The sequence below is a fragment of the Cervus elaphus genome, chromosome 2 (genome assembly GCF_910594005.1).
Source record: "Cervus elaphus chromosome 2, mCerEla1.1, whole genome shotgun sequence".
Lineage (NCBI taxonomy): Eukaryota > Metazoa > Chordata > Mammalia > Artiodactyla > Cervidae > Cervus > Cervus elaphus.
In genome coordinates this window covers 23,082,765-23,109,273 of record NC_057816.1, presented here as the reverse complement: position 1 = coordinate 23,109,273, position 26,509 = coordinate 23,082,765, and the positions used below count along the sequence as shown (strand labels likewise).

Here is a 26,509-nt window from a genome sequence, read left to right as displayed (position 1 = left end):
TGTCAATAAAGCAGAAATAGATGTTTTTCTGGAACTCTTTTGCTTTTTCAATGATCCAATGGATGTTGGCAAATTGATCTCAGGTTTGTCTGCCTTTTCTAGATGAAGCTTGAACTTCTGGAAGTTCACTGTTCACATACCGTTGAAGCCTGGCTTGGAGAATTTTGAGCTTTACTTTACCTGTGTGTGAGATGAGTACAATCATGTGGTAGTTTGAGCATTCTTTGGCATCGCCTTTCTTTGGGATTGGAATGAAAACTGACCTTTTCCAGTCCTGTGGCCACTGCTGACTTTTCCAAATTTGCTGGCATATTGAGTACAATACTTTCACAGCATCATCTTTTAGGATTTGAAACAGCTCAATTGGAATTACATCATCTCCACTAGTTTTGTTCATAGTGATGCTTCCTAAGGCCCACTTGACTTCACATTTCAGGATGTCTGACTCTAGGTGAGTGATCAAACCATCGTGATTATCTGGGTCGTGAAGATATTTTTTGTGTAGTTCTCCTGTGTATTCTTGCCACCTCTGTTAGTATCTTCTGCTTCTGTTAGGTCCTTACGATTTCTGTCCTTTATTGTGCCCATCTTTGCATGAAACGTTCCCTTGGTATCTCTAATATTCTTGAAGAGATCTCTAGTCTTTCCTATTCTATTGTTTTCCTCTATTTCTTTGCAGTGATCGCTGAGGAAGCCTTTCTTATCTCTCCTTGCTATTTTTTGGAACTCTGCATTCAAATGGGTATACCTCTCCATTTCTCCTTTGTCTTTCACTTCTCTTCATTCACTGCTATTTGTAAGGCCTCCTCAGACAACCATTTCGCCTTTTTGAATATCTTTTTCTTGGGGATGGTCTTGATCCCTGCCTCGTGTACAATGTCACGAACCTCCATCTGTAGTTCTCCAGGCGCTCTATCAGATCTAATCCCTTGAATCTGTTTGTCTCTTCTACTGTATAATCATAAAGGATTTAATTTAGGCCATACCTGAGTGGTCTAGTGGTTTTCCCTACTTTCTTCAATTTAAGTCTGAATTTGGCAATAAGGAGAATTTAGCAATGAGGGAGAATGTGCACATGTTCATGTATGGCTGAGTCCCTTCACTCTTCACCTGAAACTACCACAACACTGTTAACCAGCTATACCTCAATACAAAAGAAAAAGTTTAAAAAGTTTCAAAAAAAGAAAGAAAGAAAGCATCAAGTACATGGATGGATCTAGAAAATTTTATGATTAGTGAAATGTCTCATATAGAAACATAGTATAAGACTTATATGGGAATCTAAAATATAAAACAAGGATATGTATACATCAAAACAGAAAGAGGTTCACAAACAAAGGAACAAAAAAAAATAGAGCTGACCAGCAGGGAGAAGGGCAAGATAGGGGTATAGGATTAAGAAGTGCAAATTACTATGTATAAAGCAGATAAGCAACAAGGAGATTCTTTATAGCACAGAGAATCATACCATTATCTTGCAATAACTTTGAATGGAGTATAAATCTGTAAAAATACTGAAACACAATGCTGTGCACCTGAAAATAATGTTTTAGCTCAACTATATTTCAATAAAATAAATTTAAAAAATTAATTCCAACATGAAAATTTAGGAAATTATAACAAAAATGTCTTAGACAAACCAAAAGAAGTTAATACTATATTCTGAATGGCGTGATGTAAGATTTCAGGCACAGAAATCAAGGGAGGTAAATCCAACTGGCATGAGAAATTTAGAATGAAAGACCTATATAGCTATCTACACATCTAAATCCAAAATATTTTGTATACAATATTTACATGACTCTGTGTACTCTTAAAGTATATCTACCAAGTATTTATTTACAGAAACTAGCAAGAACTCACAAAGCTATAATATATGCTATTGTAGTTTTTAATTATAAATATGTCTATATACAAAATATTTCTCCAAGTAAAAAGACAGTCAGCAAAATCAATGACAGCATCAAATTCCCTCACTGATTTGACTAAATAAGCTCTTTTAAAACTTATCTATCTCATATCATTTAGCTAGATTTTTTTTTTTTTCATTTAGCTAGATTTTTAAGGTCAAATATATGGGGGAAAATATAGCTATAAGTATTGAATGAGCTATGTTGGAAACATTTCATGACCTTTGTAGATACTAAATTCAATTTAAATTATTTATTAAACCATAAATGAATGTTCAGTGAGCACTTTAGCATGCCTGTTATGTTTGATGATAAAGTAAGAAAAATAGGTATTTTTAACTTTTATCATATTAACATAAATTATCTAAAAACTGAAAATATTCTTATATTTAAAGTTGAATTGTGATGACTTTATCTACTAGATAACATTTACAAATAAGATAATCAAAATCCTAATGTCAGTTTGTGCTTGTTTGTGGAATGTAATTTGTCTGCTGGTTGTATGAATGAAATATCAATTACCCATCAAAAACTCTCTTTTTATTTATTTTATTGAAGTATACTTGATATAAAATATTATATAAGTTACAGGTGTACAATATAGTTATTCGCAATCTTAGAGGTTATTTTCCATTTATAGTTATTATAAAAATCCTGGTTATATCTCGTGTGTTGTACAATATATCCTTAAAGCTTATTTTATACATAATAGTTTATACTTCTTAATCACTTATCCCTTTATCCTCTTCCCACTTCTTTTTCCCCACAGGTAAACATAAATTTGTTCTCTACATCAGTGAGTCTGTATCTCTTTTGCTATATTCACCAATTTTTTACAGTTTTCTGATTTCACATATAAGTGTTATCATCTTTGTCTTTTTTTCCTGACTTACTCCACTTTGCATAATACCCTCCAAGTCCATCCATGTTGCTGTAAATGGGAAATTTTCATTCTTTTGATGGATGAGTAACACTCCATTGTATATATTTACCACATCTTATCTATTCATCTGTTGATGAACATGTATCAGTTGCTCCCATATCTTGGCAATGATAGATAATGCTGCTATGAGCATTGGAGTACAGAGATCTTTTTGAAATGGCATTTACATATTTTTCAGATATATACCCAGGAGTGGAACTGCTGGGGTATATTGTATTTCTATTTTTAGCTTTTCGAGATACATCCATATTGGAAAATCCCCATTGTGAAGCTCATTCAGAAACAGCTCTCCAGATGTTCTCTCTGTCCCTTCACAGCTTTTCTTTCCTTCCATTTTTTCATGAGGTGAACAGTGGGTTAAAAACTGGTCTCTACATTTTTAGCTATGTGATTCTCAGCAAGTAAGACAACTATTTACTCAGCAATTCCCCCCCCCGAAAAAAAAAGAAAAAACTTAGACTTGCATTTTAAGACCATTTGTAAGATTCTGACACACATTAACTACAGATTTAATTTTTCATCTAATAGACTAAAGGAATGAGTGGAATTTACAAATTAAAGACAAGATTTCTGCCAAATATTTTTGCTTTGCTCTGGAAAGCAGGAAAAACAACTTCTTTTGCAAAGGGGAGGCCCCCTTGCACAATGAGACAACAAATTCTGACCAAACATTTGATAACATATTCTGTAGCCAAAAATATCACTGTGTAAATTTAATCACAATTACAATCCACAGATAAATGGACAAGTTGATGACAATTTCAATTATATTTATGACAACATATCAATTGACCAATATAATAAAAAGAGGCATATGTTATTGGCCTGGATTGAGAAAGGTGAATAGAATACTGTAATTTATTCATTTTCAAGTATCTTCAAGAATAAAAGAAAGAACTACAGATGATTCAACAAACTATTCAATTTCTTTACCTATATTGCACTTAAAATATAGAATAGGAGATATTACTAAAAGAATCTTGAAATTTTGGGGAAACTTTTACAACTTACCATGTCCACATTTTTGTCATTCCATTTCTGTTTGAATGCAATGGTAAGTAAAGATACTATTGAAATAGGAAAGGGCTCAATGTAATGGAAGCAAGAAAGAGAAGAATTGTTTAGACTGAACGAACATCCATATCTTACCTTGGGTGAGAATGACCCCCAAGGAAAATAAGAGTGTTTTCATTAGATGGGAAAGGTTATTGGTCCCTTGTCTGCAACTGGTATGAGATCACTTAGGGCTGAGGATGAGTCTTCAGGCAAAGAATAGGTTCACAGAGTTATATTATGCGACAAGAGAAGAAAAGACATCAGACATTAGGGAGGAAGTCCTGTCAAGAAGACATTAGAAAGACAAGTGGTATGAAAAAAGAATGGAAGGACGAGGATAAAGTGGAGCAGAGAAAAGAAAAAAGGCAAAGAAAAGGAGATATAAATGGTTTGGTTCAGTTTGTAATTCTCTTCAGGATTTTCTTCACAGCAATTTTGACATCCTTGTTCCTGAGGCTATAAATGAGAGGGTTCAGCATGGGTACCACATTGGTGGAAAACACTGTGTAAAACTTTCCCTGCTCCACAAACCCAGAAGATGGTAGCCTGACATGAGTGAGCAGCGCAAATCCATAGAATAGACTAACTGTTGTAATGTGGGAACCACAGGTGCTCAAGGCTTTGGACCAACCTTTAGATGATGGCATATGACAGATATTGAAAAGAATCAAAGCATAAGAAATAAAGATAATGAGGCCAGACAATATGACAACTGTTCCCACAACAGCAGAAACCACAATCTCATTGGCATAAGTGCTGCTGCAGGAGAGCTGGAGCAGTGGGAAGATGTCACACAGGTAATGGTTGATGATGTTGGAATCACAAAATATCAGCCTCATCATAAATCCTGTGTGGACCATGGCTCCAGCAAACCCCATCACATATGAACCAGACATCAGCAGAGAACACACCTGAGGGGACATGGCCGTTGTGTAGAGCAAGGGCTTACAGATGGCCACATAGCGATCATAGGCCATGGCTGTCAACACATAGCACTCAGAGTTGACAAAAAAGCAGAAGAAAAACAGCTGGGACATACATCCTCTAAAGGAGATGACATTCCTGTCGGCAATAAAGCTTATTAGCATTTTGGGGGTAAAGACAGATGAGTAACAGTTATCAATGAAGGACAGATTGAAGAGATAAAAGTACATGGGTGTGTGCAGGTGTGAATTCAGACAAATTAGAATCATCAAGTATAAATTGCCCACCACAGTGACCAGGTAGATCAGCAGAAACAGGAAAAACAGAGGTAGCTGGAGTTTAGGTTGGTCTGTCAATCCCATAAGGATAAACTCACTCACGGAGGAGGCATTTTCCGTAGTCATTTACTCCACAGTCATGGTCTGGAGGAACAGGGGCAGAAATGGAGATTAACAATGGAACTTAATGGACTTTCCCTCTTTGTCTCTGGAGTGAGAGCTGGATCTCTTGGTTTATAACCCCAGGGTTTTCTAAACACTCAGCAAAGCATTCAAAATACAAGACTTCTGATGATTATTACTGCAGATTTCTCATTTCCTTCTTTCTGCCCTTACTCCTTTTGTTTGTCTCTGAGCTGAACAAGTGCAGATAAACTCCCAGTGTCTACACAACATTCCTGCCTCTCTCCAGGCTCTCTTCAGGATCAAGGCTGAAAAGAGCAATAAACAGGCAGTGTTCCCCCAAACCCTTCATTTGTATAGTTTGAGGTTTGAGGGGAATTGAGACAAAGGCAATTCAACACTCACCTGCTTTTTCCTCGATGTCTCAATGCCACTGAACCTTAAGGCTCCTTCTGCCCTACAGTTCTGTGAGGTTCAAAGTTTCTGACAATGAATGAGGCAGTATTCATCATGTGGTCCTCAGTCTTTGACATGCTACAGAACAGGCCATATATTTCAGCATTTTTCCAGAAGGTCTTCTTCATTTGCAAAGAGAAAAGCAACCTTATAGGATCTCCAAAAAATCAGGTGATGCAAATAAGAATCTATTCCACTCCTTGTCATTCTGGGAAAGTTGAGTAGAAAAACAGAAAATTGTTCTCTCCCTTGAGATTTCCTTTCATGTTAAATGAGCCCACTGAGGGTGGAAATTAATGAGTCTGTGTTTCCACCCTGTGTCATTGATCTTTTGGGACACAACGTTCAACTCAATTTACAGTTTCACAATAAGAATTCTTAGTCCCCCAAGAAGATGAGTGTGTGAGCTGATATTCAGTTCTTCATCATCTCCTGGAACTTATGCCCAGTTCTCAAAAGGAACATCTAGGGCATGATTATTTGCCATTATTAGCACTTTCCTAGAGTCTCTGGGACTGCATTAGTGAGACAGTATATCATAGTTTTAGCATCTTCTGTGCTTATGGATTTCATGTCTGTCAAGATGTGTAGCGAAATGGTTATGAGACTATTGGTGTGGCCCTAAAGTTTAATTCTTGAAGTTAAACTTCTTAATTGTGAGACTATAGACGATGATATAGTCTATCTGATCCTTGCATATATAGAGATAGATAGATAGATAGATAGATGTGTATCTATAAAATGAGACTTGCAAGTGAACTATCTCATAGGACCATTTTGAGGGTTAAATGAGTTATGTCACCCAGAGTGTTAGGAACACAGCTAACATGTAATAAGAGATTGAGAAATGTTGGTTCTTCTCCCCAACTGTATTCATAATATCAGGATTTCTCAGCTTGGCTCGAATGAAATCTGGCACTACTGACATTTTGGTCTGGATAATTTTGGGGGGATGATTCTGTGCATTACAGGATGCAAAGCATCCCTTTCTGCAACCCATTAGTGTCTCCCAATCACCAATTGTGAAAATGAAAATGTTCTCCAGACACTGTCATATGTTCCCTCAGTAGCAAAATCCTGTGTGTAAGAATTGTTGACCAATGTTTATTTATACCTGGTCTTCTAACATAATGGCCTTTGAGACAATTCTCTTACTTCTACTTATGTCCCTCCAGCTCAATGTACCCCAAATTGAATTCAGCATTTTCTTAGTTTCCACTGCTGGTCTTCTGGGTTACACTTTTCAAAGCTCTTTTCACCAATCTCCAAACAAGGAATCCATGAATTAAGCATTAGCAGTTCTCACTCATCATTTTCATCTAGTCTTCAAGAATCAGAGAATCCATCTCCTTGAAATTTTTGGCCTTTCTTCTCACTTACACAGCTTCTGCAGTGTCTCTTCATCTCAAATTTCAATTACTGTAAGAGTTTTCTAATGTGGATCCCTATGGAATTTGACAATAGGTACCACTGTCACCTGCTCATCATCACTATACAAATGCTCATTGAAACACACACACACAAACACACACAAATATCCATCTTTCTCTTCCTGTTCTCCATCCCTAATTCATACCTGTATGATTTTCAACATAAATTAGGTGGGATCAATATTCTTGTGGTACCTTATTAATACCATTTACGCTCTAATCATAGTGAATCCATCTTGCTAATGATTGCTTTTATTTCCATATTCTTTCTTGTTTTTCTTTTTATTCCCCAGACTAGCCCAGATTTTCCTCTGACTTCTTCTCCAGCTTTTGTAAGTTCTTCTCTGTATGTTCAACAGTTTCTTAGAGGAGGAAGAAGGTTAATGATGTTAACATTCCTTAAATTTCTACTTTCATGCCCGGTTTTCAGTTTGGTAAAGCCTCCCTCAAATGTGCAGGTACTTGCCTAAATTGGAGAGTGTTTGAGCCTTTTTAAGGAATAAATCTCTAGATTTTACTGGGTGATAATGGCGGCAGTTAACTTACTACATGGAGAGGTAGGAATATCTGAACATCCAATTACTTCTTTTTTTCCTTTTATTTATTTTTAATGGAAAGATAATTGCTTTATAGAATTTTGTTGTTTCTTGTCAAACTTAACATGAATCAGCCAAAGGTATACATATATCTCCTCCCTTTTGAATCTCCCTCCCCATCCCACACTTCTAGATTGATACAGAGACCCTGTTTGAGTTTCCTGAGTCATACATCAAATTCCCATTGGCTATCTATTTCACATAAGGTAATGCAAGTTTCCATGTTACTCTTTCCATACATCTCCCCCTCTCCTCCCTTCTGCCCATGTCCATAAGTCTATTCTCTATGTCTGTTTCTCAACTGCTTCCCTGTGAATACATTCTTCTATACCATTTTTCTAGATTCTGTATACATGTGTTAGAATATGACATTTATCTTTCTCTTTCTGACGTACTTCATTCTGTATAACAGGCTCTAAGTTCATCCACCTCATTAGAAGTGACTCAAATGCATTTCATTTAATGGCTGAGTAATATTCCAATGTGTATATATACCACAATTTCTTTATCCATTCATCTGTCGATGGACATCTAGGTTGCTTCCATGTTCTAGCTATTGTAAATAGTACTGCAATGAACAATGGGATACTTGTGTCTTTTTCAATTTTGGTTTCTTCAGGGAATATGCCTAGGAGTGGGATTGCTGGGTCATATGGTGGTTTTATTCCTAGTGTTTTTAAGGAATCTCCATACCATCTTCCATAGTGGCTGTATCAAATTACATTCCCACCAACAGTGCAAGAGCATTCCCTTTTGTCCACACCCTCTTCAGCGTTTATTGTTTGTATACTTTTTGATAACGGTCATTCTGACTGGTGTGAGGTGATATTTCAGTGTACTTTTGATTTGTATTTCGCAAATAATGAGTGATGTTAAGCTTCTTTTCATGAGTTAGGTAGCCATCTGTATGCCTTCTTTGGAGAAATGTCTGATTAGGTCTTTTCCCCACTTTTTTCTTTCTTCTGCTATTGAGTTGTATGAGCTGTTTGCATATTTTAGAAATGAATCCTTTGTCATTTGCTATTATTTTCTCCCATTCTGAGGGTTGCCTTTTCACCTTGCCTGTAGTTTCCTTTGTTATGTAAAATGTTTTAAGTTTAATCATGTCCCACTCGTTTACTTTTGTTTTTATTTCCATTACTTTAGGAGGTGGTTCATGGAGGATCTTGCTTTGATTTATGTCATCAAGTGTTCTGCCTATGTTTTTCTCTAAGAGTTTTATAGTTTCTGGTCTTACCTTTAGGTCTTTAATCCATTTTAACTTTTATCTTCATGTGTGGTGTTAGGAAGTGTTCTAAATTTCATTCTTTTACATTTAGCTGTCCAGGTTTCCCAGCACCATTTATTGAAGAGGCTGTCATTGCCCTATTGTATATTCTTGCCTCCTTTGCCAAAAATAAGTTACCTGTATGTGCATGGGTTTATTTCTGGGCTTTCTGCCTTATTCCATTTGTCTATATTTCTGATTTTGTGCCAGTACCATAATGTCTTGATGACTGTATCTTTGTAGTATAATCTGAAGTCAGGAAGGTTGATTCCTCCAGCTCCATTCTTCTTTCTCAAGACTGCTTTTGCTATTCAGGGTCTTTTGTGTTTCCATATGAATTGTGAAATTTTTGTTCTAGTTCTGTGAACATTTTCTTTGGTAATTTGATAGGTATCACATTGCATCCATAGATTGCATTTGGTAGTAGCTATTTTCACAATATTGATTCTTCCTACTGAGGAACATGGAATATCTCTTCATGTCTTTATGACTTCTTGGATTTCTTTCATCAGTGTCTCATAATTTAGAGTGTATAGTTCTTTTATCACATTAGGCAAGTTTATTCCTAGATATTTAATTCTTTCTGTTGCAATGGTGAATGTGATTGATTCCTTAATGTGTCTTTCTGATTTTTCATTGTTAGTATATATGTATATATAGAAATGCAAGTGATTTCTGTGTATTTTGTATCCTGCAACTTTGCTAAATTCACTGATTAGCTCTAGCAATTTTCTGATACTACCTTTAGGGTTTTCAATGTTCAGTATCATGATATGTGCAAACAGTGAGACCTTTACTTTTTCTTTTCTGATCTGGATTCGTTTTACTAATTTTTATTCCCTGATTGCTGCAGCTACAACTTCCAAAACTATGTTTAATAATAGTAGGAAAGTGGACACCCTTGACTTGTTCCTGATCTTAGGTGGAATGCTTTCAGTTTTTCACCAGAGAATAATATTTGCGGAAAGGCTTATTTCAGTAATTTCAGCTTAGTTACTATTTTGAGATAGGCTCCTTCTCTGACCATTTTGTGAAGAGTTTTAATCATTAATGGGTGCTGAATTTTGTCAAAGGCTTTTGCTGCATCTATTGAGATTATCATATGGTTTTTAATCTTTCAATTTGTTAATATGGGGTATCATATTGATTGATTTGTGTATATTGAAGAATCCTTGTATCCCTTGAATAAACCCAACTTCATCATCGTGTATGAACTTTTTGATGTGTTGCTGAATTTTTTTTGCTAAAATTTTGTTGAGGATTTTGCATCTATGTTCATCAGTGATATTGGCCTGTAGTTTTCTTTTTTATATTGGGTGGGGGTTATCTGGCTTTGGTATCAGGGTGATGGTGGCCGTGAAGAATGAGTTTGGAAGTGTTCCTTCCTCTGCAATTTTTCGAAGGAGTTTTAGTAGGATAGGCAGTAGCTCTTCTCTAAATGTTTTGTAGAATCCTCCCGTGAAGCCATCTGGTCCTGGGCTTTTGTTTTTTGGGAGATTTTTGATCACAACTTCAATTTCAGTGCTTGTAATTGGGTTGCTCATAATTTCTATTTATTCCTGGTTCAGTCTTGGAAGATTGAACTTTTCTAAGAATCTGTCCATTTCTTCCAGGTTATCCATTTTATTGCCATATAGTTCTTCATAATAGTCTCTTATAATCATTTTTATTTCTGCATTGCCTGTTGTAACCTCCCCTTTTCCATTTCTAATTTTATTGAATGGAGTCTTCTCTCCTTTTGTCTTGATGAGTCTGGCTAAAGACTTGTCAATTTTGTTTATCTTCTCAAAGAACCAGCTTATAGGTTTATTAATCTTTACTATTGTTTCTTTCATTTTTTTTCATTTATTTTTGCTCTGATCTTTATGATTACTTTCCTTCTACTAATTTTGTTTTTGTTGTTGTTGCTGTGGTTGTTCTTTTTCCAGTTGTTTTAGCTGTAGAATTAGGTTGTCTATTCTATGTTTTTCTTGTTTCTTGAGGTAGGACTGTATTGCTATAAACTTCCCTCTTAGAATTGTTTTTGCTGCATACGTTTTGAGCTGTCATGTTTTTATTGTCATTTGTTTCTAAAAACTTTTTGATTTCCCTTTTGATTACTTCAGTAATCTATTGACTATTTAGAAACATATTGTTTAATCTCCATGTGTTTGTGCTTTTTACAGTTTTCTTTTTTTCCTTGTTACTGATATCTAGTCTCATAGCACTGTGGTTGGAGAAGATGCTTGACATGATCTCAATTTTCTTAAATTTATTGGGGCTTGATTTGTGACCCAATATGTGATCTATATTGAAGAATGTTGCATGTGCACTTGAGAAAGTGTATTCTTCAGCATTTGGATAGAATGTCCTAACATATTAATGAGATCCTTCTCATTTAATGTATCATTTAAGACGTGTTTCCTAATGAATTTTCTGTTTTGATGATCTGTCCATTGGTGTGAGTGGGCTGTTAAAGTCTCCTACCATTTTTGTGTTACTTTCAATTACTCCTTTTATCTCTGTTAGTGTTTGTCTTATGTATTGAGGTGCTTCTATGTTGGGTTCATCAGTTCAGTTCAGTTCAGTTCAGTCGCTCAGTCTTGTCCGACTCTTTGTGACCGCATGAATCACAGCACGCCAGGCCTCCCTGTCCATCACCAACTCTCGGAGTTTACTCAGACTCATGCCCATCAAGTTGGTGATGCCATCCAACCATCTCATCCTCTGTCATCCCCTTCTCCTCCTGCCCTCAATCCCTCCCAGCGTCAGGGTCTTTTCCAATGAGTCAACTCTACGCATGAGGTGACCAAAGTATTGGAGTTTCAGCTTCTGCATCAGTCCTTCCAATGAACACTCAGGACTGATCTCCTTAAGGATGGACTGGTTGGATTTCCTTGCTGTCCAAGGGACTCTCAAGAGTCTTCTCCAACAACACATTTCAAAAGCATCAATTTTTCAGCACTCAGCTTTCTTCACAGTCCAACTCTCACATCCATACATGACCACTGGAAAAACCATAACCTTGACTAGACGGACCTTTGTTTGCAAAGTAATGGCTCTGCTTTTTAATATGCTGTCTAGGTTGGTCATAACTTTCCTTCCAAGGAGTAAGTGTCTTTTAATTTCATGGCTGCAATCACCATCTGCAGTGATTTTGGAGTCCCCCAAAAATAAAGTCTGACACTGCTTCCACTGTTTACCCATCTGTTTGCCATGAAGTGATTGGACCAGATGCCGTGATCTTAGTTTTCCGAATGTTAAGCTTTAAGCCCACTTTTTCACTCTCCTCTTTCACTTTCATCAAGAGGCTTTTTAGGTTCTCTTCACTTTCTGCCGTAAGAGTGGTGTCATCTGCATATCTGAGGTTATTGATATTTCTCCTGGCAATCTTGATTCCAGCTTGTGCTTCATCCACCCCAGCTTTTCTCATGATGTACTCTGCATATAAGTTAAATAAGCAGGGTGACAATATACAGCCTTGACGTACTCCTTTTCCTATTTGGAACCAGTCTGTTGTTCCATGTCCAGATCTAACTGTTGCTTTCTGACCTGCATATAGGTTTTTCAAGAGGCAGGTCACGTGGTCTGGTATTCCCATCTCTTTCAGAATTTTCCACAGTTTATTGTGATCCACACAGTCAAAGGTTTTGGCATAGTCAATAAAGTAGAAATAGATGTTTTTCTGGAACTCTCTTGCTTTTTCAATGATCCAGTGGATGTTGGCAATTTGATCTCTGGTTCCTCTGCCTTTTCAAAAACCAGCTTGAACATCTGGACGTTCTCGGTTCACGTATTGCTGAAGCCTGGCTTGGAGAATTTTGAGCATTACTTTACTAGCGTGTGAGATGAGTGCAATTGTGCAGTAGTTTGAGCATTCTTTGGGATGTCCTTTCTTTGGGATGGTATGAAAACTGACCTTTTCGCAGTCCTGTGGGTGCATAGATATTTACAATTGTTATGTCTTCCTCTTGGGTTGGTCACTTTATTATCATGTAATGTCCTTCCTTATATCTTGTAATCTTTATTGTACAGTCTATTTTGTCTGATATGAAGATTGCTACTCCAGCTTTCTTTTGCTTCCCATTTACATGGAATATATTTTTCCATCCTTTCACTTTCAGTCTATAAGTGTCTTTTGGTGTGTGGTGGGTTTCTTGTGGACAGCATATGTATTGGTCTTGTTTTTGTATCCATTCAACCGGTCTGTGTCTTTTGTTTGGAGCATTTAATCCATTTATATTTAAAGTAATTGTTGATAAATATGTTCCTATTGCCATTTTCTTAAGTATTTGGGGTTGATTTTGTGGCTCTTTTTCTTCTCTTGTATTTCTTGACTATTTAAGTCCCTTTAACATTTATTTTAAAGCTGGTTTGCAGTTACTGAATTCTCTTAACTTTTGTTTGTCTGAAAAGCTTTTGATTTCTCCATCAATTTTGAATGAGATCTTTGCCGGGTAGAATAATCTTGGTTGTAGCTTTTTCCCTTTCAGTACTTTAAATATATCCTGACATTCCCTTCTGGCCTGCAGAGTTTCTGCAGAAATATTAGCTGTTAAACATATGGGGTTTCCTTTGTATGTTACTTGTTCCTTTTCCCTTGCAGCTTTTAATATTCTTTCTTTGTGTTTATTCTTTGGTAGTTTTATTAGCGTGTATCTTGGTGTGTTTCTCCTGGGTTTACCCTGTATGGGATTCTTTGTGCCTCTTGAACTGATTGAGTATGTCCTTTTCCATCCTGGGAAAATTTTCAACTATAATCTCTTCAGAAGTTTTCTCATACCCTTTCTTTTTCTCTTCTTCTACTTGGACCCTTATAATTCCAGTATTGCTGTGTTTGATATTGTCCCAGAGGTCTCTGAGATTATCCAAATTTCTTTTCATTCTCTTTACTTTATTCTGCTCTTCAGAAGTTATTGCCACCATATTATCTTCCAGCTTACTAATTCGTTCTTCTGCTTCAAATATTCTGCTATTGATTCCTTCGAGCATATATTTAACCAGTATTTGTGTTGTTTGTCTCTGTACATTTATTCTTTATTTCTTCTATATCTTTGTTAATCGATTTTTGTATTTTCTCCATTCTGTTTTCAAGGTTTTTGATCATCTTTGGTATCATGATTCTGAATTTTTTTTCAGGTTCTTTTCCTATTTACTCTTCATTTATTTGGACTTCTGTGTCTAGTTTGTTCCTTCATTTGTGTAACATTTCTCTGCCTTTTTATTAAATTTTTTTAAACTTATTGCATTTTAGGTCTCTTTTTCCCAGGCTTCAAGTTTGAGTTCTTTCTCCTTTTGGTTTCTACTCTCCTAAATTCATCCAGTGGTTTATGTAAGCTTTGTATAGGGTGAGATTTGTACTGAGTTTTCTTTTTGTTTGTTTGTTTTTCCTCTGATGGCCCAGGCTGAGTGAATTGGTAATCCTGTCTGCTGATGGTTGCGTTTGTATTTTTGTTTTGTTTTTTGTTTAGATGAGGAGTCCTGACAGGGTGCTACTGGTGGCTTGTGATGCTGGTCTTGTATTCAAGAGATTTCTTTAGTATGAGTTCTCACAATCTGACACGTCCTAGGGTTAGTTCTTTGGTAGTCTAGTCTTGAAGTCAGTGCTCCCACTCCAAAGGCTCAGGGCTTTATCTCTGGTCAGGAATGAAGATTCCACAAGTGCTTTGTTATGGCATTATGTGAGATTAAAACAAATACCCCCAAGTGAGAAACCAAAGATCAATCCCAGACAAATGGCAGTTTCAAAATTAGGCAAATAATAATTAAAATAATGGAGTATATACATATACATATACACCCATAAGCAATATCAAAACAGTCCAACTAAAGTACAGTACAGTAGATTGACATGGTGAACAAAGGAAATAAAAAGTTATATCTACCAGTTAAGAGAAAATCTAACTAAAGCACAAACTGGGAAACGAAACTAAAGCAAGGTGCCAAGTTGGGAATAAAGCAATGAAAGAAAAACTAACAAATATGCTGAGAGGAAAGGAAAGAAAAAAATGAAAGAAAGAATATATATGCAAAGTTAGATAGAAGTAGATAAGGAAGATTATATATATTAAAGATTAACTGCAAGGGGAAAAGAGCAGTAGGAAAAGCAAAAGAATAAATGTAGAAAAACTAATAATACACATTAAAAAATTAAAAATTAAATTAAAAATTAAGAAAAAAAAAAGGAAAACTCCACAGAATTACAAAAGTCCAATGTAGAGGCAAAGGATTATAATAACAATAACATTTGTGGCTGAGGAAAAAAAAAAGCCCAAAAACTTAATTAGATTTCATAGTGCCAATAAAATTGACAATTACAATGGGGAGGGGGTGGGAAGGAAAAAAAAAACAGAAAAGAATCTAAAGAAGAAATGAAAAAACGTAAGAATAATAAATGTTTTCCTTGAGTCACTTCTGTCAGAGTCCTTTCTCTTGCTGGGAGTCACAGTCCAGCGCAACTTTCTAGGTTGCCCTTCAACACTGTGCTGGTCTCTGGACCTGCTGTGGCAGCAACTCAGATTCTAATTTGGTCCTACTCCTGTGTATTGTTGCCTCCAATGTCCACAGCTATCAGAACGAACGTGTTTTCTTTTGTGGGAGCCCTCAATGTCCTTTTATATAGTCCACAGACACAGAGTCTGCCTTGTTGAGCATGTGGATTTAATCTGCAGCTTGTACAATTGGCGGGAAGGTTTTGGGTCTTCTTCCTTAGCCACACTGCCCCCTGGGTTTCATTTGTGGCTTTATTTCCACCTCTGCACATGGGCTGTCCACTGGGGGTTGCTCCTGAGGCTGTCCTGGAGGACTTGGGTCTGCCCCAGTGAGGTTCAGGTGTGGAGCTGGTGCAGCTGCTTGGGCTGCAGGGGTTCTGGCAGCACCGGGAACTCAGGGGAGTTGGCAGCTAGGGCAGCAGGAAATATAGCGGTCCAGAAGGGTATGACAACCAGTATGGGCCAATACACTCCAGTATTCTTACCTGGAGAACCTCCCCCACCCCCCAGCAGAGAAGCCTGGCAGACCACAGTCCTCAGGGCCGTGGAGAGTTAGACATGATCAATGTGACCTGCATGCTTAGACGAAAGACTTTTTTTGCCTGTGGCAGCTCTACCCCAGTGAGATTTGAGCATGACGGTGGCACCGCTGCTTGGCTTGCAGGGACCGTGGGGGCACCAAGTGTGCAGGGACACGGACTGCCTCCGCCACAGGAGTTATGGCTCTATCAGAGTCTTTTTTAAAGCCTCTGGTAGCTGGCGATCAGAAGGCCTCTTTCTCTGTAGCTCTGCCCACTCAGGCACTTAGAGGGCTCCCTTGCCTAGGTCCTTCTCTGTTGTTCAGCCTGTCAGGCACTTAAAGGAGCACCCTGGGTAGGGTCCTACTCTTGTAGTTCAGTGCCTGAGGGGGTTGATGAGCCAGCCTCTCTCTTTTTCAGCTGCAGATGCTGATCTGTGGGGATAGAGAGGCTATGGTGATGGCTTCACCCCCTACGCATGACTCAGCAGTAACACCTTGCTTCCACGGCTGCTTGGCTTTCCTCCAGTCATTTCCCAGCAAAATATCCTCTGTCACATTCCCTCAATCCATTTCTCCACAGTCAACAGCAGCCCTTGTCCTGGGATTGCTCCCCAGTCCCTAAACTCCAGCTCCCAGCTTCTTCCCCTTCTAGGGGACCTGCGTTCCCATCTGGGGTATGTGTGGCTACAGCAAGAACTGTCTGATTCTCATCCCATTTAGGCTCCCACAGATCAGCTATTTCACTTTCAGCCTTAAATGTTTCTCCTCTGGCTCAGACAACTTCCCCGATGTGGGGAACAGACCCTTGCTTCAGTTCCCCCACCTGCAGAGGGCAGGTGCACTCCTACTAACATTCCTGTTCTTCCTCCTAGTTCCTCCATCCTACCAAGTTTTGCATGATTCTATATATTCTTTCCACTGGCCAGGTACTCCTGTCTGCTCTCAGCTGATGTTCTGCATGCACTCTGTCTGAAGTCATATTCCTGATGTATCCGTGGAGAGAGAGGTACTCCACATCCACCTACTCCTCTGCCATCTTGTTCTGCCTCTTACCAAGAACCAGGAACTATGCTAAGAAACCAGTGGGCAGCATTTAATTTAGTTTTCAAACAAAGCAGATATTTAAGTTTTTGCGTTTTAGAGATCTGGAGAGAGAGGGGATTATCCCCGGGTCACACAGCAAGCAAGAGATTGAATTAAAATTTCAATTCACTACTATCTATCTTGGTATCATAACCATTAAGAATTATGAAATAGAAAAAAAAAGAATTATGAAATCATGAAGTTTGGGAACTGGAATAAATGTTAAAGGTAATTGAATCCAACCAGGTGATTGTATCTTTAAACAATATTTGCTAAGCAATTGACCATTCAAGTCGACCACAACATTTTGACTATAAGATCACAGTGTGTCTGGTGATTGGAATGTTAAACCTTTGTTGTGAAACCAAATATTTCTCCCTACAGTTTCAAGCAATTAGTTTTACTTTAATCTCTTAAGACATACAAAGATATGCCTCTAAAATAAGTCCATATGTTTAACAGTGCAATGACTGTCACGGGCCACGTGCAGTTTTGCTCTGCTAAAAAATATCTTCAGTTATTTCAACCATTCTAAAATGACCAATTTCTAGTTCATGTTTCTGAAGTTATCCAGTATTTCCCTATCGCATAAAGTATTGTACCTCAAAGTGAGCATACTAACCCAACTCTTGCTTGTGCATTAAGTAGGAACATGGGTTTCCGCTTTCTGCGATCTACTAATCTTTGTAAATTTAAACTAAAAACATACTGGTCTTTTAAAAAAAATACACTAACTAGTTAATGTAACTGTTGACTAATATTAATTAAAATTTCTACTTCTATTTTGCATGTGCTCTACTAATTCATATCCCCACCGTCTTTGAATTCTATGGAGAACATATGTAAAATGCATGATTATTTTTAAAAAGCACAGCATAAATGACCCTTAGTGTTTGTCTTCAAAAACCATTATTATATTTTGGAGATATGAACAATTATTTGACTGCCAGTACTTCAACCATGAAGCTCAAATTGCCTAAACCATTCTTAGTGCACTGCTCCCGGGTTCAGAGTGGTGGGATATATGACTTAAATATATGCCATTCCTTTATGTTCCCTTAGAGTATTCAAATTAGAAATAGGAGCAGGGTTTTTCTGGGACTTGGAAAATCTGTTGAGATATAAATATGATGCCTGCTAAGCAGTTGTGTTTCTAAACTCCTGGGTCATGGTCCGGGTTGGAAGAAGGTGAGCTCTAAAGCAGATCTCAGCTGAAATGAAGCTGATAGTTGACCAGTCCTTCTGAAATTCTAGGGCTTCCCTGATAGCTCAGTTGGAAAAGAATCTGCCCGCGATGCAGGAGATCTGGGTTTGATCCCTGAGTTGGGAAGATCTCCTGGAGAAGGGACAGGCCACCCACTCCAGTATTCTGGCCTGAAGAGCTCCATGGAGTCACAACGAGTTGGACGTGACTGAGCGACTTTTACTTTCACTTTTCTGAAATTCTGAGTGGATTTTCTGTAAGAAATATCTCAGACGAATACAACTACTTTTCACAGCCTTATGTAACCTTTGTTTACAACTTACAGAAAGCATACCTTACTATCATTTATTCTGAGTGAAATGAAAATACTGGCCATTTGACATGCATTATATTAATATAGGCACATAGGGTATGAAAGGAAAACAAAAAGTCCTCAGAAATAAGAGTAGTCACATTTGCTGTGAATGACTTTAAAAATCCAGAATCAGTATCTTCTTTTAAAATGTTATTTGATATCTTAATTATAACTTTCTTGAAGTCTATAATTTCTATTCTGGTACAACAAGAATCATTGTTTTTCAAGAGATCCCCACATTATGAACTTCTTCTGATGAGGGATAAATTAATGATATCCCCAGAATTACTCTTCCTCACACATAAACATGTACATACACACAGAAGGGAGCACAAAAGAACACTCATCTACTCTTCTTATACTTAGAAACTCAGACAGGATAATGGACCCTGGAAGTCACTCTTCAGTGACTGAGTTCATCCTCTCTGAGGTCACAGAACAGCCACAACTGCAGCTGTCACCTTTCCTCCTCTTCCGAGGCATCTATGTGGTCATGGTGGTGGGGAACCTGGACATGATTACATTGATAGGGCTCAGTTCTCACCTGCACACTCCCGTGTACTATTTCCTCAGCAATTTGTCTTTATTGACTTCAGTCAGTCCACTGTCACTACCCCCAAAATGCTGGTAAACTTTATGACAAAGCAGAACATCATTTATTTCTCTGAATGCATGACTCAGCTCTACTTCTTCAGCACTTTTGCTATTGCAGAGTGTCACACGTTGGCTGCAATGGTATATGACTGCTAAGTTGCCATCCACAATCCCTTGCTTTAAAATGTTATCATGTCTTACCACATCTGCCTCTGCCTCACAGTGGGAGTTTATATTTTGGCCATCATTGGATCCACAATCCATACAGGATTTATGTTGAGACTCCTTTTCTGCAAGAACAAGGTGATTAACCATTATTTCTGTGATCTCTTCCCACTCTTGGAACTATCCTGTTCCAGCATCTTCATCAATGAATTATTGGTTCGAGTCTTGAGTGCATTTAACATCCTGACTCCTGCCTTAACCATCCTTACATCCTACATCTTCATCCTCTCCAGGACTCCAAATCCACTCCACTGAGGGCAAGTCCAAAGCCTTCAGTACATGCAGCTCTCACATCTTAGCTCTTGTTGTTTTCTTTGGATCTGCAGCATTCATGTACCTGAAACCATCATCTGCGAGCTCCATGGATCAAGGGAACGTGTCCTCTGTGTTTTATACCTGTATCGTTCCCATGCTAAATCCTCTAATTTACAGTCTGTGGAATAATGATGTCAGATTTGTCCTGAAGAAAATTCTGGAAAGAGGAAAATGCATATGAATAGAATCAATAGCATGATGTAATAGAAGTCATTTGGTTTGCTGGACTCTGCAGTGTGTTAGATATATTGTTCAAATTTTTGGAAATTTATTGATACTTCTCTATATAACTCATCTCCAAAATTCTCTTCCTGGCTACTTCTTTGAACATACATTACAATGATTATATAAGGAAAAATACAATAATAGAATTTTTAAAAAACCTTGAATGCTAAAGAAGTTTACTTTCATTTTTAATAATAATATATCTAGGAAGAACAGCAATGTTTATGATGATTATGGTGAAAATCACAGCAATGCATATTACCAAGATTTAGGAAATGTAAAGCACTACGGCCAGTACTTTAAATGGATAGCTTTATTTACTATATTCCTTCAGGACAAATTCTAGTATTATTTTCCTTTGAAAAGAAGAAATGGAATGTTATTTCGCTTGTGTATTTGCCATGGTCCCAAACATAATAAATGATAGAGAAAACATAATAAGTGATACTTTTGCACAAGAAGATTGTGAATAGGTCCAATGCCTCCCTGAGAATTTTCTTCTATATGTCAAGCATCATCACTTTCCTATAAGATTGTGTTTCTTTTCTCTAGATACCTTCTATTCTATTTTCACTTTTATTTCCTTTGATAAAATGAAAATAATCAAAATCTTTCAAACTGTGTTGGTCAAAGCAAAATTGCAAAGATGGAGATTTATTGCAGAGTTTCACAGTAGACAGTCATTAAAGAGATTCAAATTATAATTGAAATGTAAATATTTATAACAGCAACCTAAACAACATTGTCTTATCTTTATACCAATAGCGCTATAACTATTTTTGAAGCAGCTGTTCATAAAAGAAAGAAATCCTGCTGAGTTATATCACTTCCATATTGTTAATGCTCCTCTGTTCCATACTTTATTGAGCTGTCATTTCATGTTCAGTTCAGTCCCTCAGGTTGTGTCCGACTCTTTGCAACCCCATGGACTGCAGCACACCAGGCTTCCCTGTCCCTCACCAACTCCTGGAGCTTGCTCAAACTCATGTCCATTGAGTCAGTGATGCCATCTAACCACCTCAGCCTCTATTGGCCCCTTCTCCTCCTGCCTCCAATCTTACCCAGCATCAGAGTCTATTCCAATGAGTCAGTTCTTTGCATCAGGTGTCCAAAGTATTGGTGCTTCAGCTTCAGCATCATTCCTTCCAATGAATATCCAACATTGATTTCCTTTAGAATTAACTGGTTTGATCCCCTTGCAGTCCAGGGGACTCTCAAGAGTCTTCTCCAACATCACAGTTCAAAAGCATCAATTCTTTGGTGCTCAGCTTTTTTGTACTTCAACTCTCACATCCATACATGACTAATAGAAAAAATATAGTTTTGACAATGGTGGCAAAGTAATATCTCTACTTTTTAACATGCTTTCTAGGTTGGTCATAGCTTTTCTTCCAAGGAGCAAGCATCTTTTAATTTCATGGTGGCAGTCACCATCTGCAGTGATTTTGGAGCCCAAGAAAAGAAAAAGTCTGTCTGTTTCCATTGTTTCCCCATCAATTTGCCATGAGGTGATGGGGCCGGATGCCATGGTCTTAGTGTTTTGAATGTTGAGGTTTAAGCCAGCTTTACTTTCATCAGGAGACTTTAGTTCCTCTTCACTTTCTGCCATAAAGGTGGTGTCATCTGTGTTTCTTGGGTTATTGATATTTCTCCTGGCAATCTTGATTCCAGCTTGTGCTTCATCCACCCTAACATTTTGCATGATGCACTCTGCACATAAGTTAAATAGGCAAGGTGACGATATACAGCCTTGACATATGTTAATGCTCTTTTGTCCCATAATTTATATAGTTGCCATTTCATGTTATGTTTTCTTTAAAACATCTCTTCTTTTCCCTCATACTATTGCTTTTATGATTGTGAGTCTTAAACATCTTATAATTATAAATTCTCATGTTATTCTAAATGCTCAGTTGTATTCCGTCTTTTGCTAATTCAAACCATCCTATTCATTATTGTCATATCAATATCCTTTAAATTGTGTGCTGTCTATTCACCTCATATAACAAGCTGCAGTGTTTACTTATAGTATCCAAATATTAGACAAATATATAACACAACTTTGTTGCTTTTTACTCACTAAATTCTATCCAACTCTTTGCAAACCCATGGATTGTAGCCTGCCATGTTTTCTGTCTACAGGGTTTTCCAGGTAGGAATTCTGGAGTGGGTTTCTATTTCCTTCTTCAAGGATCTTCCCAAAGGATCATCCCGATGCAGTGGAAGATGCACAACTCCTGCATTTGCAAGTGGATTCTTTACTGCTGAGCCACCAGAGAACCCCATAATATAACTTTACCCCCTTGTATTTCATTAAACATTAATTCAATATCAGATAATCTTTTTCAAAGAACACTCATATTTATCATTTGACTTAATTTTCATCAGTCCTATTTGCTCAGTCATGTCCAACTCTTTGCAGCCCCATGGACTGTAGCCCACCAGGCTCCTCTGCTGATGGAATTTTCCAGGCGAGAATAGTGTGGTGTGGTGCCATTTCCTACTTCAGAGGATCTTCCCAAACCCGCATCTCCATCACTCATTATCAGAGAAATGCAAATCAAAACCACAATGAGGTACCATTACACAACAGTCAGGATGGCTGCTATCCAAAAGTCTACAAGAAATAAATGCTGGAGAGGGTGTGGAGAAAAGGGAACCCTCTTACACTGTTGGTGGGAATGCAAACTAGTACAGCCACTATGGAGAACAGTGTGGAGATTTCTTAAAAAACTGGAAATAGAACTGCCATATGACCCAGCAATCCCACTTCTGGGCATACACACTGAGGAAACCAGATCTGAAAGAGACATATGCACCCCCAATGTTCATCACAGCACTATTTATAATAGCCAGGACATGGAAGCAACCTAGATGCCCATCAGCAGATGAATGGATAAGGAAGCTGTGGTACATATACACCATGGAATATTACTCAGCCATTAAAAAGAATTCATTTGAATCAGTTCTAATGAGATGGATGAAACTGGAACCCATTATACAGAGTGAAGTAAGCCAGAAAGATAAAGATCATTACAGCATACTAACACGTATATATGGAATTTAGAAAGATGGTAATGATAACCGTATATGCAAAACAGAAAAAGAGACACAGATGTACAGAACAGACTTTTGGACTCTGTGGGAGAAGGCGAGGGTGGGATGTTTCGAGAGAACAGCATGTATATTATCTATGGTGAAACAGACCACCGGCCCAGGTGGGATGCATGAGACAGGTGCTCGGGCCAGGTGCACTGGGAGGACCCAGGGGAATCGGGTGTGGGGGGAGGTGGGAAGGGGGATCGGGATGGGGAATACATGTAACTCCACGGCTGATTCATGTCAATGTATGACAAAACCCACTGCAATGTTGCAAAGTAATTAGCCTCCAACTAAAAAAAATAATTGAAAAAAAAATTTATGGGAGGCCATATATATTTCATACTGTCTTTTTTCATTACTTTCTCCAATTAGCTACATATGACTTTTAAAAGTTAAACGTAATTAAATTTATGTTTGAAGAGTTCTTCAAAATCTGCAGTAAAACTGATGACATCCTAAATTATTTCTCTACAAAAATTTAGAAGCATGAACTTGAGTACCTTCTGTATAAAACCTGAGTGCAGGGAAGGTAACTTGTGAACACCTGATTTCTTAAGTCACTGAATAAAGTCAGAAACCCAAAATCCTTGAAGCAAAACTCTTGGTTATCAAGCATATGACACACATGCCTTTAAAAATAATATGCATATTTGTTATCTGATGGGTCAACACAGCAAATCTGGAGATACAGTGGTACCTAGAACTCTGTGGGGCTGCCGGGGCTGGCAGGCGGCCCTGACCTGGGTTTGGGTTTCCCCTGAAATGGTGGGATTCCCCGCCCCCATCAGGTAACCTGGAGCCAGCCAATCAATATGTGCCCAGTAAGAAACAAAGGGAGAGCTGAAAAGCCCGCGGACGCCTAAGTTTGAACAAAAGCCAGCGAAAGTTTGTACCAATAAAATTGCTTTGCAAACATGTAACCAATCCGCTTAAGCCAGCTACTAACCGCTTATGCATACCTTATAAATTTGGGTAATCGCCTCTGCTCAGGGCTTTCTGACCCTGCACCACTGCGATGGTTGTGGCAGAAGGCCCTGGCTCGAGTCAGTAATAAACTTCCCTTTTTTTGCGAGTTGCATTGTCTTGGAAGCCTTCTCTCTTCCCACTCGGGGATTCGGACATCGGGCATAACAAACTCGAACACTCCAGTCTAAAATACCATGGTTTCCCATACCTATACTGGAAAAAAACTTCACTTATATTGACATTGAGGAAATTCTTAGTATGTAGAATATTATCCATGTAAACTATAGTTCAATAAATTTAGTTTAAAGATTAAAAAAAATAGGAGTTATATATACTGTTGCAGTCAGAGCTGTAGATCTTCCTAGATTGCCACATTGAACCAGGACATGATTTTTTTTATTACTCTATATGTTAAGCAAATTGTTTCACATTAAGTGACACATCTCTATATTATTCCTCAATATTTCTTTTATTTATAGAGTTAGATAAATTCATTAACTTATTCTACTTGTTAGGAACTTTTCATGGGGTAATGGCAGCAACCAGTTGAAACCTTCCTGCAGCCTAGCATGTTAAAATATTTCAAGTACTACTATTTTATAAATGTTTCATGGTATCTAAATATAGTTAAATATAGGTCAGTGAGAAAAAAATCATTCAACTATTGCACACAAGATTTTTTTCTGATTTTTTGTTTATCTCTTGAGTGAAATCACTTTAGAATGTTCCTTTAATACACGTCTTAAATATTTCCTAAAATTTTGAGTTTTTATATAGCTTGACAGGAAATTCACCAGAGTTCTAATAAGATCTATCACAGTCTTGCTTTCAACCTATAATCTAACAAAAAATGATAAATTACAATGATATGACACTATTAAACACCTGAGAGTCAAAGGAAGAAAAGGGAACTGCTAATTGCAACTTATCCCAAGAGTTGATACTTGTGGGATATGATCCTAATGGGAGATCATTAGCATTATCTGTTCCTCATCTGACTCTTAGCATCTATACTTAGAGTATAAATCACCATTCATACCAACCACCCTTTGCAGAGGGCCATTGACTTCAACAGAATTTGAATTTGAATTCAAAATTTTTACAACAGTATCTTCTAGGTTATGACACTACAAGAAGAAGTCCTACAAGGTTAGTACTCAGAACTATCCACCTGCATCACCAGACCGTTATTCCATTCAGAGAAATAAAGGAGAAGAATACAGAGCACTGGTGTACTGGAGAGCAAGAGGGATGTATCTGAATCCCAGTCCTGGACTATAAAAAGTTAGGTCTTCTGTTCTAGCTCCCTCACTGTGCACTAATTGATGTGAGTAGCTATTTTTCTGTCTCTATCTGTCCTCACTCTAATATTCACACTCCCTGAGGAGCTAAGGTTCCCTTATCATCTCTCTGTCCCCGCTGGAGAAAGTTTTGGCCAGTATTTCTTTGTTTACTCACCTCCACTCAGGCAGTGTGAAAGCTTTGTTCACTTGTGTTGGAGTCTATGTTAATTTATTACTACAATCCTTTCAATAATTTTATTAAAAAATCATATTTATTGATACTTGTATATAAGGCATTGTGCCAAGCACTGTATTGAGTTTACAGTCTAGTACAGAAGAAAAGCCAATAAGTAACTCATAATAATTGATGCAGAATGAAGCATGTACTAAATGTAAACATGAGAAAGGTATCCTCAGCCCATAGAAAACGGTCTTATTAACTGGGGTTTCCATTATTAAAGTCCTTAACTTAAGGGCCCTAGCTATTTCAGATACACTGGGAATGTGTGAGAGAAGATAAGGAAATATAATGAGTCAAAAAAAAAAAAAGAGATTCTACCAAATGCTGTTTTGTGCAATAGTTAAATCATGTGATACCTGGTGGGACATAAAAATAAAATATTTTGTTGTTGGGTGAAATAAAATCATTGAATGACAGAAATTTATTCAAACTTTACTTGGAGACCTTTGAGAATATTGATATTTAAGAGTTAACATTGAGTAAAAATTTCCAATTTCAGTATCATTGTATATATTTAGGTAGAAAGGAGGAACAAGAAAATGTCTTGAGGAAAGAAAAAAAAAAAATCCCAGCCATCATAGCAGGAATGAAAATGCCACTGAAACAAAAGTTAAAATGGGAAGCAACTCAATAGATTAAAATTCAAATAACAATGACAGTAATAGGGTCTTTCCAAGGGTATGGGACTGTGCTAAACATTTCATAGGAATCAGTATTGTGAATTTACACAGAAGGTAGATTTTAGTGTTTCTGTTTTTTCAGAAAGTTGGAGAGTAGACATGTTATCTCAAGATCACACAGCAAGAATGGGGTCGATCTGAGGCTTCAGTCCTCTACTGTCTACCACAATCAAGATCCATTAGCACGAAGATAATAGAAGTACATCTAATCCAACTACCCATTTGGTGTGACCTTAAAGAACATCTGTATGCACGTGGTTATT

General features: G+C 37.5%; 1 protein-coding gene and 1 pseudogene across 1 annotated transcript; one reads left to right on the top strand and one right to left on the bottom strand.

Moving 5' to 3' along the window:
* Positions 1-4,304: 4,304 nt before the first annotated feature.
* Positions 4,305-5,240, bottom strand: LOC122675601 (olfactory receptor 143-like). The gene has a single exon (XM_043874553.1). The coding sequence runs from the start codon at positions 5,235-5,237 to the stop codon at positions 4,305-4,307; it is 933 nt and encodes a 310-aa protein (XP_043730488.1). The 5' UTR covers positions 5,238-5,240.
* A 13,757-nt stretch (positions 5,241-18,997) lies between these two features.
* Positions 18,998-19,930, top strand: LOC122675569 (annotated as a pseudogene).
* Positions 19,931-26,509: the final 6,579 nt, after the last annotated feature.

What these genes read in the sequence shown, in the direction of transcription:
- LOC122675601 (XM_043874553.1), bottom strand. Translation starts at nt 5,237, where the DNA reads ATGACTACGGAAAATGCCTCCTCCGTGAGTGAGTTTATCCTTATGGGA.